Source organism: Schistocerca gregaria, chromosome 9 (genome assembly GCF_023897955.1).
Source record: "Schistocerca gregaria isolate iqSchGreg1 chromosome 9, iqSchGreg1.2, whole genome shotgun sequence".
Taxonomy (NCBI): domain Eukaryota; kingdom Metazoa; phylum Arthropoda; class Insecta; order Orthoptera; family Acrididae; genus Schistocerca; species Schistocerca gregaria.
Window position 1 is genome coordinate 191,919,158 of NC_064928.1, and position 17,835 is coordinate 191,936,992.

Below are 17,835 nucleotides of genomic sequence, written 5' to 3' on the forward strand. Positions count from 1 at the left end.
CAACTTGTATGCCGTTTACCCCATGAAGCTTGAATCCTCAGTGTGTAATTCCAACTGTGAAGCATGGAGAGGATACTTTGATGGCATGGGAATCTTTTGGAGGGAATGAAGTTGGAGGTTTGGTGGAAGTAGATGGAAAAATGAACAAAAATGATTATCATGTCACTTTCCAGCGACATGCCAAGACGTCTGGTTTGTGTCTGACGGGGAAGGGTCTTGCAACAAGACAGCAGTCCGAAACATGTAACTCGCTTGTGTCAGAACTACTGAAGTCTCTGTAGGTTCAGAAAATTTTGAAAAACACGGAATGGCCACCCCAGTCCCCCTAGTAGTACCCCAATTGAGCTACCAAGGGGTGAATTCGAATGGAGGATCTGAAAACAGGGAATCATGAATGGGAAGTTATGCAGCAAGAATGGAGACTAATTCCAACTGAAGTGCTGGCAAAATTGACCTATCATATGCCAAGAGTATGAAAAGCAGTGATTAAATAAAATGGTGGCTATTTTGAGGGCTCAAAAATTTAATAGTTACATTTATCTATGTATTGTTTGAGCTTAACAAACATTTAGAGAACAATGCAAATTTATAAAGTATTTCCCTTCCATTGTCCATAATGAAGTGACACTTCCAAACTTATGGAGGGTAATGTATATGAAAAGTATCCATTGCTGCAGGGGATAGGCACTTGGTGCAGGGAGTAGCAACTGACCCTTAACATAGACAAATGTAATCTATTGTGAATACATAGAAAGAAGGATCCTTTATTGTATGATTATAAGATAGCAGAACAAACACTGGTAGCAGTTACTTCTGTAAAATATCTGGGAGTATGCGTACGGAACGATTTGAAGTAGAATGATCATATAAAATTAATTGCTGGTAAGGTGGGTACCAGGTTGAGATTCATTGGGAGAGTCCTTAGAAAATGTAGTCCATCAACAAAGGAGGTGGTTTACAAAACACTCGTTCGATGAGTATTGCTCATCAGTGTGGGATCCGTACCAGATCGGGTTGACGGAGGAGATAGAGAAGGTCCAAAGAAAAGCAGCGCATTTTGTCACAGGGTTATTTGGTAACTGTGATAGCGTTACGGAGATGTTTAGCAAACTCAAGTGGCAGACTCGGCAAGAGAGGCGCTCTGCATCGCAGTGTAGCTTGCTGTCCAGGTTCGAGAGGGTGCGTTCTGGATGAGGTATTGAATATATTGCTTCCCCCTACTTATACCTCCCAAAGAGATCACGAAGGTAAAATTAGAGAGATTCGAGTGAGCATGGAGGCTTTCAGACAGTCGATCTACCCGCGAACCATACGCGACTGGAACAGGAATGGGTTGTAATTGACAGTGGCACATAAAGCGCCCTCCGCCACACACCGTTGGGTGGCTTGCGGAGTATAAATGTAGATGTAGATGTAGACTTCTGTCGTGGTTCATCTTTGTCAATATGGACTTCATTGTAAGGAACACTGAACACTGAACTGAGCAAAATTTTCCAGATAACCATAAGTCAGAAATGCACCATTAAGGAGCTACAACTGGATGGAAATTAGCCCACTAAGTGAATGTGTTTGGGTGTGTGTAGTACTGCAGTTTTTCAAGAGGGTAAGCCAAACAGTTCTTCAACAATGAAAATTTTGTAGTGAGATTGGAGACAGGAATTTCAAGCATTTGCTTGATTTGTTAATTTTTGAAAAATGAGTGTTTAAAATTTAATTTCTGTTCTCTTTTTCACCACTGTCTTAGTTCACCCTTACTAATCTACTGCATCTGTTAGACTAAAAGTTGTTTTGTACATTAGTAAAAATTAAAATGTATGCCTTTTACTTTCATTTGAACAAATTTGCTTCTTACAGTATCATATGTTGACTAAAACCTGTTATCTTAACTTTTACGGCATAAAGTCAAACGCTGGCATGCCAGTCGGGAATGAGAGAGCAGAGAGGGCTGTGAAGAAGATGTCAGCCAATTGTACATCGACCAATCCGTCTCCAAGACGACAACGCGACAGCAGCGGCCTATATGTGAAGAGGACAAGCGCTGCGCCCAACTGATCACTGCCCAGGCGAAGAGAAGCATCAAGATTACCAACCTGAAGAGGAGTGTCAACACTCATTACTTTGCTTGTATTACAATTGTTATACTGAAGACGCTTGTTTATTTCAGATGTCACACTTTGTTTGCGACAAGTCTAATTAATTCTCAAAGTTAAGTACTGTCATTTACTTTTCATAATAAAACTCATTATTATGATTTGCTTGAACTGTCTAGTGGTTTGAGAAAGCAGGTTTCCTAGACACACCATATTCGACGACTAGGCAGGATTCAACATTAACAAATAAATGGCATTATGGTAGTTTTAAACATACGAAGGGCATTCAAAAAGTTAATTTTTTGCAGGAGGAGAATGAAATTTTTTATGAACATACTTGGAATATTTAACTATACACTGAGCCTTTGCAATGTAGCCTCCATCAGCTGGGATGCATCTGGCCCAGTGTTCTTTCCATGAGGTAAATGCACTTGGGTATAATTCTGAGGACTGACTTTTACACGATTACTTGACACAGGAAATAAGGTCTTTCTCACTATCAAATGTTTTACCATGCAGGTGGGCCTTCAGACGACCAAAGATGTAAAAATCAGATGGAGCCAAGTCCAGACTGTAGGGATTTTTCAATCCATTTTCCTGATTTTCTACTGTGTCATATGGGCTATATGGGGTTTGGCATTGTCATGGTGTAGTCTGATGATCTGGCCCTGAAGCTGTGGTCTGTGGGTCTTCATGGCATGTTGCAGCTTGTCCAGCAACAAACAGTAATGGTCTCGGTTAATTGTGGAGCCAGTTTCAAAAAAGTCAATGAAAAAGGTACCACACTGATCCCAGAAGAAGGAGACTATCACATTTTGACCTGCTGTTCATGAAAGTCTTGGTTTCTTCTTCCGAGAGGAACCCAGATGACGCCACTCCATGGACTGGGTTTTGCTCTTAGGTTCAGACAAAAACAACCATGTTTCATCCTGGGTAATGACACCGTCAAAACACTGTTTCCACTCTTCAATAAAGGTCTTTACGAGACCCTCCCACACATTCTTCCTCATTGTTTTCATTTCTCTTGTCAATAATTTAGGCACCCAACGTGCACAGATTTTCTGTACCCTAGTGACTGTCATTGGGTAGTGTGGTATGACTGATACAAATGAGTCATTTCAGCAAGCTGTCATGTCGTCACACATCTGTCATTTTGGATGATTTGATCAATGGTCTCCTCATTCACATCACTCACTGCCATTGATGGTCTACTGCATCCTTGATTGTCCAGTAGAGAGAAATCACCTTCTTTAAACCTTTACAACTACCACTGGATACTGCTGCGATCCACTGTGTCCTCCCTATAAACAGAGAGCAATTTCCTGTGAATCAATGTGGCAGAGTCATCGCCGGTCTTGACGAGGAACTCCATCACCGACAGTTGTCGCACCCTGACATTTACTTCACAGTTTATACTTTTATACCAACTTATAGCTAGATGTCCCAAGTATGTTCACAAAAAATTTCATTCTCCTCCTGCAAAAAGAGGCGACTGTGCAAAACTCTTTGAACACCCTTTGTAATGGAATTAATAATCCAGCTTTACCCAGTAAACATCAGACTATTTACGTCTCACATATTGGTGACCATTTACATCTAACATAACCATAAATATTTATGTCTAATGTAATAACCCCTAGCTTTTATTGTTCAGCTGAAACCATCGCTTCAGGTAATTTAATAACTACTCATATAGTCCTACTAAAATTACTTGATAGTTCACACATCAGGCATTGTAACTGGCTTCCTCCAATCAGAGACACAATGTCATTTTACCAAAAACACAACTCACCTTAAAGGCATCCTCGTTCACTGCCCCCTCATCTTCATCATCCCTCATCTTCTCAATATTGAATGTGTTGGGCCCAAGAAAATCTTCAGAAGGTGAATATTCCTGGAATGGTTTGAAAAAAATGCTTCATAAAGAAAAGAGAAGTAAAACAAAGGTAATGCACTGCAGTCGAATTAAATCAGGTAATGTTGCACAAATTAGATCAGGAAGTAAGACACCAAAAGCAGTACATGAGTTTTGCTATTGGGCAGCAAAATAACTGATGATGGCTGAAACAAGGTGGATAAAAAATTACGATTGGCTATAGTAAGAAAAACATTTCTGACCAAGAGGAATTTGTTGACACTGAATATAAATTTGTGTGTTAGTAAGTCTTTTCTGAAGGTATTTGTCTGGAGTTTTCACATTGTACAGAAATGAAAGACAGATGATCAAGAGTTCAGATAAGAGTTGAATAGAAGCTTTTGAAATGTGGTGCTACAGAAGAATGTCGAAGATTAGCTGGATAGATTGAATAACTAATGATGGGGCACTGAACTGAATTGGGGGGAAAAATTATGGTACAGCGGGACTAATGAATGGGATTTTGGATTGAGGAGGGAGGCGTGCTAAGCTAGTCGATGCATTTGCGCAAAGCCACTGTGTCACTTTTCTGTTGAAATGCATTACAAATCAACAACTAGAGTTGATTTAAGAATGATTCACATGGACGCGAATGGAATGTCACGTCACAGAAAACGGTGCTGTCTTCTCGCCAGATAGAACATCAACTCCACATCCTATCCATCAAACAGTGCAACGCTAAACAGTGCTAGTGAGCACATGGGAAGGCTGCCCATCTTATCAATGGTTTAGAAACATAGTATTCCCACCAAGGAACTTTTAACTGTGGTAGAATTTGTTAATGGAAAGAGCAAAGTGAATAAAGGATCTTCTCACCAAATGTTGTACGGTTAATGTTGAACAATGATGGAAAATGAAAGAAAAGGAAACCTACAAACAAAGTTTTCAAAAAACAACAGTTATTCACTCAAGAATATTTAAATACTGACATGAAAATTTTGTGTTCATGACAACACAAGATTGGTTAATTTTAACAACATAATATGAAACTAATAGTTTCTATGAAATGTAGTGATGTCATGTAACAGGCTATTTTATGGATAATAGTATGTCACACTCAATGTTTAACTTAACAACAAAATATCTCAGAAGATTTTGTAATGTGTAAGTTAAGCACAAAGATCAGGCAACCCACTCTGTGGAAAATGTGGGAGATTCTGTGCAGAAACAGAGTAATCCATGGCTGCCGTATATCTGGCGAGTGGTACAGGTGTTAAAACATCACTATCTGCTGTGATGTGAGACCACTTATTCAATGCTAGTTCCGCACCAGAGATAAGCTCGGCCCACAGAATAGCACCACAGATAACAATGTGTGACTAGTTTCTTTTCTGTGCAGATATATCAAATGGTATTGATTTGGACTTTCGATAATGATCTGTCACATAGAGAACATTGTCAGGTCTGGCAACTGCAATTTGTTTCTCTGCCAGATGTCAATGTGAAATGATGTTTATGATGTTAAAGATTAAGTAAGTTAAACTGACGTCCAAGTATTTGTTGATTTGGTGACGTCATTTGGGAGAACAGGCTCTCTTACAGCTCCACGCATAACTGCAAGGTTAAGAACAACAATTAACATAGCAGACCAGAACCGAGTAGCAAGTCTGGTCTGCTACTGCAAACAGCAACCAAATTACTCAAGGAAATCTTGAATATTTAGAACACCACACAAGACGGTGTACGCACTTGCACATACTAGGTATACAGCCAAGCCACTACGACACCGCAACTCTGGCATTTTCTCAAAGCCTGACCAAAAAAGGCAAATATCTGAGAGCAGTTACTTATTAACAGTTGTAACTGACAATTATTTAATATTGAATTTTAATTTTGACCTTTTTTCTCTCAAGGCAGAGCTTTCCATACAGCCTTAAAATGGCCAATGATTTCTGGTGTAAGGACTGATGCCGTAGACTGGACATCATACGTAAATATCCTACTTTCAACATACCAGAAACAGTTTTCTCCAATGATGTCCTGACAACTTGCTACAAAAAGTCATACCATGGAGACATATTTAATGTGGTGAATCAATTACACTATATTTTTGTAGTACACAAGTACAAAACAAAAGTTACCAAATATTGCACTTATCAACTTGGCACCTGTTTTGATTGCTTCTTCTATCAGCCAATCATAACAATAATACACAGAAGATTGGAAAAGAAAATTGAGGATGTGTTAGCAGAGGACCAGTCGCACTTTAGCAAAGTTAAAGACATCAGAGAGGCAATTCCGATGTTACGCTTGACAATGGAAGCAAGACTGGGAAAAACATAGACACAGCCAAATGGTCTGTCACCCCAGAAAATGTGTTGAGTAAAGTAAAATGGTGCAATATGTTCAAAATTGTCAGAAAAATCAGAGCAAGCTACATGGAAAGATGGGCAATAGCCAATACAGAGACGAATCGAGAGGGGACTATAAGAATGAATGACCAAGAATGAAGTGCTCGGAATAACAAGGATGTAAGACAAGGATGTAGTCTTTTGAACCTACTTTTTAATCTGTACACTGAAGAAACAATGAGATTAGGTTATATGAAATTCAGTTTTTGTTCCATAGACCCAAAACATGAGATGATTCTTGTGGGTGGGGAGCATGCCAGAAAGTATAACATAAAACATGGACTGTGGAAAAACTGGAATAGAAGAGAACTGAAGTGTCTGAGGTGTGGTGCAACAGGAGGATATTGGTTGAAAATTATATGGATCGATGAGGAGGTTCTCTGTTGAGTCAGTGAGGAAAGGAGGATACACTCGCAAGGAAAGGGGACAGGATGATAAGACATGTGTTGTGACACCAAGGAATAATTTTCATACTACTGCAGTGAGGTGTAAAGGTTTTAAGCTGTAAGAGAAGGCAGAGATTGAATAATATCCAACAAATGATTGAGTACAAATGCAAGTGCTACTCTGAGGGGAAGAGTTGGTAAGATGGGAATTTGTGGTAGATTGTATTGAACCAGTCAGAAGACTGATGAAAAAACTGATGTACCTTCACTCGTGACATGTGCAAAGTTTGGTATAGAAAGAATTAACGTGATTTATGGAAAATAGTACTTTATAGAGAAACACGTAAGATACAATGGAGTACAGGTTGTGTATAGCATGGAACACACTGACAGGACACCAGTAATACAGATTACAGAATAGGTTAAGCACTCATTTGTGAATGCATAAGTAATACTGTTTTCTTGGTGGCTCACAAGAGCATGCCAGGCGGCTGACCCAAGAGGCCTCTATAAGCAGGCCTGTGAACTGTATGGATTGCAATGTCTGAAATTGTGCGCATTGTGAATGAAGGTACAACAAAAATAGGCAGTCATAGCGCAAGACAGAGAAAATCATGCAAACACCATTGTCATCGCACACAATATGTTCTTATGGAATTACATTCCTTTCCTTTAGCAATTCACAGCCAAGCTCATCTTTCAACCTAACCTAGACCTTGGACAACACTACAGATCATGTCACCACGAACCTCTTTCATAAAATAGTAAAAATAATACTGAATAAACATTGACAGAGTTCCATTGCACCATCATACACATGTTTGTATCATGTAACATCTCCTGTGATGTGACTGGCTGATAGAAGCAAATGGAGCTGCCACAATGTTAATTAACATGTTTGTAAAGCTGCAGTGTTGTAATTAGTGGTATTCATCTCACATATGTCTGCTTGTGTCTGTATATGTGCGGATGGATATGTGTGTGTGTACACGAGTGTATACCTGTACCTTTTCCCCCCTAAGGTAAGTCTTTCCGCTCCCGGGATTGGAATGACTCCTTACCCTCTCCCTTAAAATCCACATCCTTTCGTCTTTCCCTCTCCTTCCCTCTTTCCTGATGAAGCAGCCGTGGGTTGCGAAAGCTTGAATTTTGTGTGTGTGTTTGTGTTTGTTAGTGTCTCTATCAACATACCAACGCTTTCATTTGTTAAGTTACAGCATCTTTGTCTTTAGATATATTTTTCCCATGTGGAATGTTTCCCTATATATAGGGAAACATTCCACGTGGGAAAAATATATCTAAAAACAAAGATGATGTGACTTACCAAACGAAAGCACTGGCAGATTGATAGACACACAAACAAACACAAACATACACACAAAATTCAAGTTTTCGCAACCAAGGATTGCTTCGTCAGGAAAGAGGGAAGGAGAGGGAAAGACGAAAGGACGGGGGTTTTAAGGGAGAGGGTAAGGAGTCATTCCAATCCCGGGAGTGGAAAGACTTCCCTTAGGCGGAAGAAAGGACAGGTGTACACTCGCACGCACACACACACACACACATATCCATCCGCACATACACAGACACAAGCAGACATATTTAAAGGCAAAGAGTAAGGGCAGAGATGTCAGTCGAGGCGGAAGTACAGAGGCAAAGAATTTGTTGAAAGACAGGTGAGGTATGAGTGGAGGCAACTTGAAATTAGCGGAGGTTGAGGCCTGGTGGATATCGAGAAGAGAAGATATACTGAAGGGCGAGTTCCCATCTCCGGAGTTCAAATAGGTTGGTGTTGGTGGGAAGTGTCCAGATAACTCGGACGGTGTAACACTGTGACAAGATGTGCTGGCCGTGCACCAAGGCATGTTTAGCCACAGGGTGATCCTCATTACCAACAAACACTGTCTGCCTGTGTCCATTCATGCGAATGGGCAGTTTGTTGCTGGTCATTCCCACATAGAAAGCGTTACAGTGTAGGCAGGTCAGTTGGTAAATCACGTGGGTGCTTTCACACGTGGCTCTCCCTTTGATCGTGTACACCTTCCGGGTTACAGGACTGGAGTAGGTGGTGGTGGGAGGGTGCATAGGACAGGTTTTACACCGGGGGCAGTTGCAAGGGTAGGAGCCAGAGGGTAGGGAAGGTGGTTTGGGGATTTCATAGGGATGAACCAAGAGGTTACGAAGGTTAGGTGGTCGGCGGAAAGACACTCTTGGTGGAGTGGGGAGGATTTCATGAACCCCACTCCACCAAGAGTGTCTTTCCGCCGACCACCTAACCTTCGTAACCTCTTGGTTCATCCCTATGAAATCCCCAAACCACCGTCCCTACCCTCTGGCTCCTACCCTTGCAACTGCCCCCGGTGTAAAACCTGTCCTATGCACCCTCCCACCACCACCTACTCCAGTCCTGTAACCCGTAAGGTGTACACGATCAAAGGGAGAGCCACGTGTGAAAGCACCCACGTGATTTACCAACTGACCTGCCTGCACTGTGACGCTTACTATGTGGGAATGACCAGCAACAAACTGTCCATTCGCATGAATGGACACAGGCAGACAGTGTTTGTTGGTAATGAGGATCACCCTGTGGCTAAACATGCCTTGGTGCACGGCCAGCACATCTTGGCACAGTGTTACACCGTCCGAGTTATCTGGATACTTCCCACCAACACCAACCTATCCGAACTCCGGAGATGGGAACTCGCCCTTCAGTATATCCTCTCTTCTCGATATCCGCCAGGCCTCAACCTCTGCTAATTTCAAGTTGCCGCCGCTCATACCTCACCTGTCTTTCAACAACCTCTTTGCCTCTGTACTTCCTCCTCGACTGACATATCTGCCCTTACTCTTTGCCTTTAAATATGTCTGCTTGTGTCTGTGTATGTGCGGATGGATATGTGTGTGTGTGTGTGTGTGTGTGTGTGTGTGTGTGTGTGTGTGTGTGTGTGTGTGTGTGAGCGCGAGTGTACACCTGTCCTTTATTTTCCCCCTAAGGGAAGTCTTTCCGCTCCCGAGATTGGAATGGCTCCTTGACTCCTTACCCTCTCCCTTAAAACCCACTTCCTTTCGTCTTTCCCTCTCCTTCCTGAAGAAGCAACCATCGGTTGCAAAAGCTAGTAATTCTGTGTGTGTGTTTGTGTGTTTTGTTCATTGTGCCTGTCTGCCGGCGCTTTCCCGCTTGGTAAGTCTTGGAAACTCTGTTTTCAAGATACAAGATTACTTAGATAAAATTTGCAGTTGGTATTATGAACAGCAGCTAGCCCTAAATGTGGAAAAATGTAAGTTAATGTGGATGAGTATGATAAAGAAACGCATAATGTTGGGATACAGCAAAAGTAGTGTCCTGATTGACACAGTCATGCCATTTAAATATTTGGGCATGGCATTGCAAAGTGACATGAAGTGGAATGAGCATATGAGAATTGTGGTAGGGAAGGCAAATAGTTGACTTCCGTTTGTTGGGAGAATTCTCAGAAAGTGTGGTTCATCTGTAAAGGAGATTGCATATAGGACACTAGTGAACCTATTCTTGAGTACTGCTCAAGTGTTTGTGATCCGTACTAAGTCAGATTAAAGGCAGACATTGAAGCATTTCAGAGGCAGGCTGCTAGATTCATTACTTATAGGTTCAAACTCAAATGAGAACTCAAGTGAGAATCCCCGGAGGAAAGGCAACATTCTTTTCAAGGAACACTACCGAGAAAATTTAGAGAACTGATTCTGTTATCTCCAATATAAATCGTGCATAAGGATCATGAAGATAAGCTACAAGAAATTAGGGCTTATACGGAGACATACAGACAGTCATTTTTCCTTTGTTCTGTTTGTTATTGGAACAGGACAGGAAGTGTTTGGTAGTGGTACAGGGTACCCTCTGTCACATTCTGTAAGGTGGATTGTGGAGTATCAGTGTAGATGTAGGTCAAAGAAAATATTCCAGTCAACATTGTCAAATGTCGCAGCTAGTGAAATTGTCAAAAGCTTTCCCTAAGTCTACAACTGCCAACTTTCTTCTAAGGTAAGTCGTAGGGGCAGTATTGCTTTTCCCATTCTTCTGTATAGATTGTGTGTTACTAATTTGTAACCATGACTTATTAAACTGATTGTTCAGTAATATTCACACCTGTCATCATCTGCATTCTTTGGAACTGTAATTATTACAATCTTCTTGAAATATTTGATTAATTTCTCATGGCTGGGATTCACAGTCATATAATATTTCTTAAAAGACATCATAGTCGCCATTGACTGTATGAATGTCAATGGCGACCATGATGTCTTTTAAGAAATTCTTAAAATATGATGCTATTTTTTCTGTTTCGTGCATCTTGCATACCAAATGGAAGAGTTTTGTCATGGCTTGCTCTCCCAGGCCTATCAGTAGTTCTGACAGAATGTTGTCTAACTCAGGGGCCTTGTTTCGACTTAGGTCTTTCAGTGCTCTGTCAAATTATTCTCACATACCATATTTCCCATCTCGTCTACATGTATGACCTCTTCCATTTCTATAATATTGCCTTCAAGTTCATCTCCTTTGTATAGACCATCTATATACCCCTTCCACCTTTCCCTCCTTTCCTTAGGACTAGTTTTTCACTGAGCTGTTGATATTCGTACAGCTGCTTCTCTTTTCCCTAAAGGTTTCTTTAATTTTCCCATAGGCAGCATCTATCTTTACACTAAGCATATATACTTCTAATTTGTCCTCTAGCCATTCCTGCTTAGCCATGTTGCATTTATTGTCAATCTCATTTTTTAGACGTTTGTATTCCCTTTTGCCTACTTCATTTGCTGCACTTCTATATTTTCTCCTTTAATCAATTAAATCCAATATCTCCTGTGTTATCCAAGGATTTATATAAAGCCTTGTCTTTTTACCAACTTGATCCTCTGATATGTACAAAATTTTAATTATCTTGGGCCTTTTTCTTAATGAGGCCTTGCGTGAATGCACGTGCACATGTACTGACATACTGACACACGGAGTGTCTAGTCAGGGTCGTTGTATTACAAAGGAACATGACTTACCTCTTGAAAGTCATTGCTGACTGCCTTCTCTTCATCTTCCACAACCTCTATTTTCAAAGTATTGAATGTGATAGGCACAGGAAAATTTTCCGAAGGTGGGTATTCCTGAAACAGTGAAGCAAAATCATGGAGAAACAATCAGCCCATTTCTGTTTATTTCCATCTGTCTAACAAAAGCCTTGAAAGGAAATGATTACAGCTATGATGACACTACTGTTTAAGCATCATATAGCAAATTTATACCAATGCATTTGGACAAAGACTCATCATACTAGCATTCAGGGATGTAGTTCAGTTGGACCAGAGTCCTGTACACTTTGAGAAAAGCCTGGCTGCGAAATAAGTAATCAACCATTGCAACACAGTTGTAAAGGACCAGTTTAAGCATTATGCTGATGTAAGAAATGTAATTTGAACAAATGTGACTCACGCAAAGCTGTAAATCAATAAGAAGGGATAATAACTTTAAAATATGTTTCATTTAAATGTACAATATCTCAGAAACAAACTTTACTTATTGCTAATACTCATAGAGGAACACTCAACACGTTTTAGTAATAATTGAACATAAACTAAAATCCAATGAAATAATATGTATTAAAAAGCTGTTTATCAGCAAATAGTTATTAATGAAGGTAGCGAAATGAAGGAGGTGGCATGGCAGTTTATGTTACTACACAGACAGCAGTTTAAAAAAGATCTCTTTTTGAGCACCACACCATAAAAGTATCAATCTAAATGCCAAGTGTTGTTCTCCACTGTAATATGTTGCAAAGCATAAAGTAATTATTTTGATCACTTTTGCATGGTGACAGTATCTACGTTCTAGTGCCAAAATCAACAAACATTCTGGAGAAACAAATGGTGAAAATGCCAAACATTATCCACTAAATAGAAATTAACAGAATAGAAGTGGGATTTTCCATATCAGATGAAAGGATGTGGTGACAAGTGGAATGAGTATTAGTCAATGCTTGTGTGACTTTATGACTATTGCTGTCCCGTCATGGATATACAGAAGGTAGTAAAACATTGACAAAATTGAAGGAATTCTGCATTGAACTTCCCACTAGGTCTCATTCAGCTCAGGAAGAGTATACATGATGTAAATTGCTCTCTAAAGGACCCTCTGCATATTAAAAAAAATACAAATCAAAATACAGTTAAAAATAAAACCACCAGAGATGGTTAAAACAGATTTACCTGAATGTGAATGGAGCGTCATGTTACAGCCAATGGTGATGTGTTCAATTAGACAGAACATCAACACCTCACCATTTCGGTTTGAGACAATGAATATAGCAATAGGGGACACATTGCAATGAGGAAACTCATTGCAAAAAACTGATAGAACATTTTTTTACTTTTATTTTAGCATTTCAGAAGGACTTTTACAACCAATGCCACTGTTTGTCATGGAGCTAGTTTTCCAGAACTGTAGATTTCCTGCCATCTTACTGGGAGATCCAGACTTTCTCCATATGGACAGTATGTGTGGCAAGTTTAAACACAGGGAGATAACTGCCTTCCATTTTCAGCATTATATTTTCAAACATTTTAACACAAATATTAACGACATAGGATCATTTCCTACCTGGAAGGTAGGAAATGATCCTATGGTAGGATGTTTCAATACAAATATTTTAAGAACTTATTGTTTATGTGTTCTGAAATGTGTTTTTATTAATATATGATTTATACTTTTGATGAAGAACGTGATACACTTGTATATTTTTATTTTATAATTTTTTGTTTTATTAATAAATGTTTTGGTCAATAATTTGAGTATGTTGTTTAATACTGGATTTAAAAATCAAAATTTGCATAATAATAATAATAATAATAATAATAATAATAATATGTGGACTATGGGTACTTCGCTGTTTTAAGTCATGTAAATCCACAATATCCCATATAAAAATAAGGCAAACAGAGCTTGGATAATTTTATGTAATGTACAATTACTGTACACATGACAGCATTTAACAAACCTTAACAGAAGTATGGTTTTATATAAATGTGGAAAAGTCTGAATTGTATGAAAAAGACCATATAACTATGCACAGAAGAAGTAAAGTCTCGAAAAGAATTTGTTGTGGACAAATTTACAGAACAATACTGGATAATGTGTCACATGTAGGCTGTTAAAAATTGTTTAAGTACATTAAATTTAAGTGTAAGAACAAATTATAACAAGGCGACGAATACACTGATTGCTGGCATATTATAAATGGGATAGCAGCTTCGACCGCCTAACTTATTACTCTTTAACTTTGTTCTGACTGGCTCATTATTAGTTTTGGTTCAGTTTGTTCTATACGGGGATCATTGTTTCTTTGACTTATTACATACTGCTCAATTTTCAGTGCTTTGATAATCTACTGTAATAGAAGCTTGAAGTGAAGAAAGCAGAAATATTTTTATATGCTTCTTTACTTGTGTGTCTACATTCCACGGCAAAAATCCCTCCCCTGAATGAGAAGTAATCCGAGTTCATGATGTACGACTCTGAAAATAACTTTGGTCCACCACATAAGCCATAAATTTTGCTAAAATGCGCTCTGGTTCAATAAGAAATTGTATTTATGAAAGAGCTAACTTGTACTTTATGGTATACTTCAGGAGTATTAAAAATACAGAAAAGAACAAAATTGTTTAAAATCTGCTTGTATCTTCGTCATACAAATGAATAAAATGTACAAATAAATAGTACTGATTTATACATAAAACTGGCATTGTGTTCAGTAGAATACAATCAAAATTAGTTTTCTAAGAGGAAGAAAGTGTCAGAAGAACACAAAGAGGTCTGAAGATACCAATTGAATTTAAAGTAACATGAAAACTGGTTGATGTTTTACTATCCAATCCCATCAACAGAGACCATATAAGTTGACAGGCTTGATTGGTCTTCACTGCTTTATTAGGAGACGGTATAAAAAAGAGGAGGAGGGGGGGGAGGGACGGGTTATTTGTCTGACTAGAGGATGAGCACAGAACAGTGAAACGTTGGAGGAAACATGCATTTCATTATTTCCTTATGTGTCTGGTAACTGAATACAGTCACCACAGTAAAGTAAAAAATAAGACGATGCCTCTGCCTACATTTATAGAAGTATTGTGTGGAAAATTAGCATTAAGTGATGACATTTCCACACTGAGTTCTGCTAGGTGCCAAATGTAAGGTTATCTACAAGGAAGTATTTCCTGGATAAAGCTCTACTTCTACCAGATAAAACAATAAGCACACAGTAACAGCTGCAAGAAAAGACACTACATACCAGTGCACATAGTGCAAAATCACTAACTGCAAAGAACACTATCACAGATCATATCTTGACAAAAAATAGGCATAACTACAACCTCTGACAAGAAAGTTCAGTGACTAGTCCTGTAACATTAACATAGATGAACTATGAACTACTGTTACCTTACTGTCTTTCAAAATAAGTCACCCCCATAACTATGCACCACTGAGCTCTGCTATTCATGTCCTGGAAACTTTGCACAAAGTCTTACTTTGGGATGATGTTCATAAGCCACATCGCATTTTGTTGGATGTCAGGAATATCATCAAATCTCTTTCCTTTCAAAGTGGGTTTGAGTCAAGGGAATAGGAAGGAGTCTGGACAATTGAGATCTGGCAAGTTATGGCAGATGTTCAAATTGCACCACCCCCTTTTTTGTCAGGAACTGTTGGACAATATTGGGTGTGTGCGCGCAAGCGTTGTCGTGAACAAAAAACCAGGAACCTAGTTATGCGTACCTGCACAGACATTGAATCAAATGGGTCAAAATTCCAATGTACTGTGCAGCATTCTACGTCGTTCGCTCAGGTAGAAATTCCTTGTGGATAATGCCCTTGACTTTTGAAAAAGGTGATGAGCATTGCAAGGCTCTGACCTTTTTTCGATGAAGTGATGTTGGAGAGTGCCATTCAATGCTTTGCTGTTTCATTTCAGGGTTGTACCAGAGACACCAGGTTCCATCCTCAGTGACAAAACAGTTCAAATAATTGGGTGTCACATCCACCATTTTGACAAAATCCAGTGAAGCCTCTAAACATGGCTGCTTCTGATCATCAGTCAAGTGATGTGCCACAACACAACACATTTTCCTCTTCCCTAACTCCTGGTTAAGGATTTGTCAGAAGGCCCCACGGTTCATCTGTAGTTCATGCACTATCATGCATGCAGTTAATCGACAGTTGTTTGTGATTAATGTCCTCAATTTCTCAATGTTTTCGTCAGTGATGGTGGTCGCCGGTCGTCCACTATGAGGATTGTCAGAAACACTTTCCTGGCCTCCTTGAAAACGGGCAAACCACTTGTACACACACTTCATGAACAGCGCTTGATCCCATAAACACACACCAGCATTGCATGTGTTTCTTTTGGTGTCGTGCCAAGCTTAAAGCAAAACTTTAAATTGATCCTTTGCTTGTTCATTGTCCTGTTCTCGGTTCAGAACCAACACATTAAATAAGCACTTAGTCCAACAGGTCTAACACAGAACACACAAGATGCTTAACTGAACTATGATGAGGAGAGGCTGTCAACACCGGCAACTATGCAGGTGCAGCGTTATGAGTTGCCAGTGTTACTTGATCAACCATTCTGACTTCATTCACCAGACTAAGCAAAGACACATGCTTTCAGAAAGTTCTAGCATATGCTGACAGATGGTATGACAAGCTGAAGGCAGTTTAAATGAAGTAACCACATCCCTAGCTGTGTCCACCGTAGAAGAACAGCGAGCATTAATACAATTAGTGTGATTGGAGGGTGTAAAACTTTGACAGATCCATAGAGGGTGTTGGAAAGGTATGGAGGAGGATGTTGGAAAGGTATGGAGATAGCTGCATTAGTGAGAGAAGAGTGTATGAGTGGGTAGATGCCTTTGAAAGTGGATGTATGTCAACCACAGTTAAGCAATGCTCTGATTGTCCTAGCACAGCCATTACTGCAAGAAGGTAGGATGCACTGACGCCATGATTCATGAGAACTGGCATATTTCTATAGAAGCTTTAGTCAGGGAACAGTATCAGTGTTGGATCCACTCATACCATTACTAGTGAGTTTCTCACATAACATTTTTTGTGTGCACAATGAGTGCCTAGGATGCTCAATGGTGAACACAAGATGATTCATGGTCAGGTTCCCACACCACTTGTGTGATAACACTGAACGACACGACTTTCTAACATGTGTTGCCACAGGAGACGAAATCTGGATGTGTCACTATGAACCACAAAGCAAAAGACAGTCTTCAGAATGGTGACACAGATCTTCTCCACATAAGAAGAAGTTCAAGTCTCAGCCCTCTGCTGTAAAGGTCCTTTTCACCCTCTTCTGGGATATGAATGGGACAATTTTGGAGCACTCTCTGCAAAGGAGTAAAACAGTGAAGAGTGCCAAATACAGCGCCATGTTGGAGAGTGAGCCAAAGCCAGCAATATAGAACCATCACAGAGGACTTCTTTCTAGAGGCATTCTTCTAATTCAAGACATGGGCCCCCACACCACCACTCGAGATTTCAGATCATACTGCATCCCCTATACAGTCCTGATCTTGATCCTTTGAATTGCCAGATTTATTTTTAGGCCCCTGAAAGATGCTCTCAGAAGATGGCGATTTCAAAGTGATGATGAGGTTAAAGAAGTGGTGCACTCTTGATTGTGAGCACAACTTCTATTTGAATGGAACAGAAAAGTTGGTGCAACAGTATGAGATATGTATCAAAAAGGAGGGTAGCTATGTTGAAAAATGACATCTTGTTTGTATCTGTAAGTGAAATATATGCATCGCAACAAATAGTTTGCTGTTACTTTTTGAATCACCCTCATAAATACTGAAAACACGTGAATGTGGCTGGCATACTACGCATCTAAATGGTTTGCAAGGTCAACAGTCAAAGTGTTAATTACAGCACTGAATACAGGAAGAATAAATTAAGAACAATGAAATATTATTTTTTGTATGTGATAATAAAATTATTGGCATTATATTAGAAGAAAACATTTTATTGTAGTTAAACATACAATGACTCAAAGTTATCATTTTTGCTTCTC

At 39.5% G+C, this 17,835-nt stretch overlaps 1 protein-coding gene across 5 annotated transcripts in view; it reads right to left on the minus strand.

The window, feature by feature from the left end:
• Positions 1-17,835, minus strand: part of LOC126291665 (zinc finger protein 22-like) — a 108,410-nt gene that overhangs the window by 28,000 nt on the left and 62,575 nt on the right. For all 5 annotated transcript variants that reach the window (XM_049985244.1, XM_049985248.1, XM_049985247.1 and 2 more), the window contains exons 4-5: positions 11,768-11,872; positions 3,883-3,984 (exon numbers count right to left, since the gene is read on the minus strand). In XM_049985244.1, the coding sequence (XP_049841201.1) occupies positions 3,883-3,984; positions 11,768-11,872 (207 nt within the window). The remainder of the gene's footprint in view (positions 1-3,882; positions 3,985-11,767; positions 11,873-17,835) is intronic.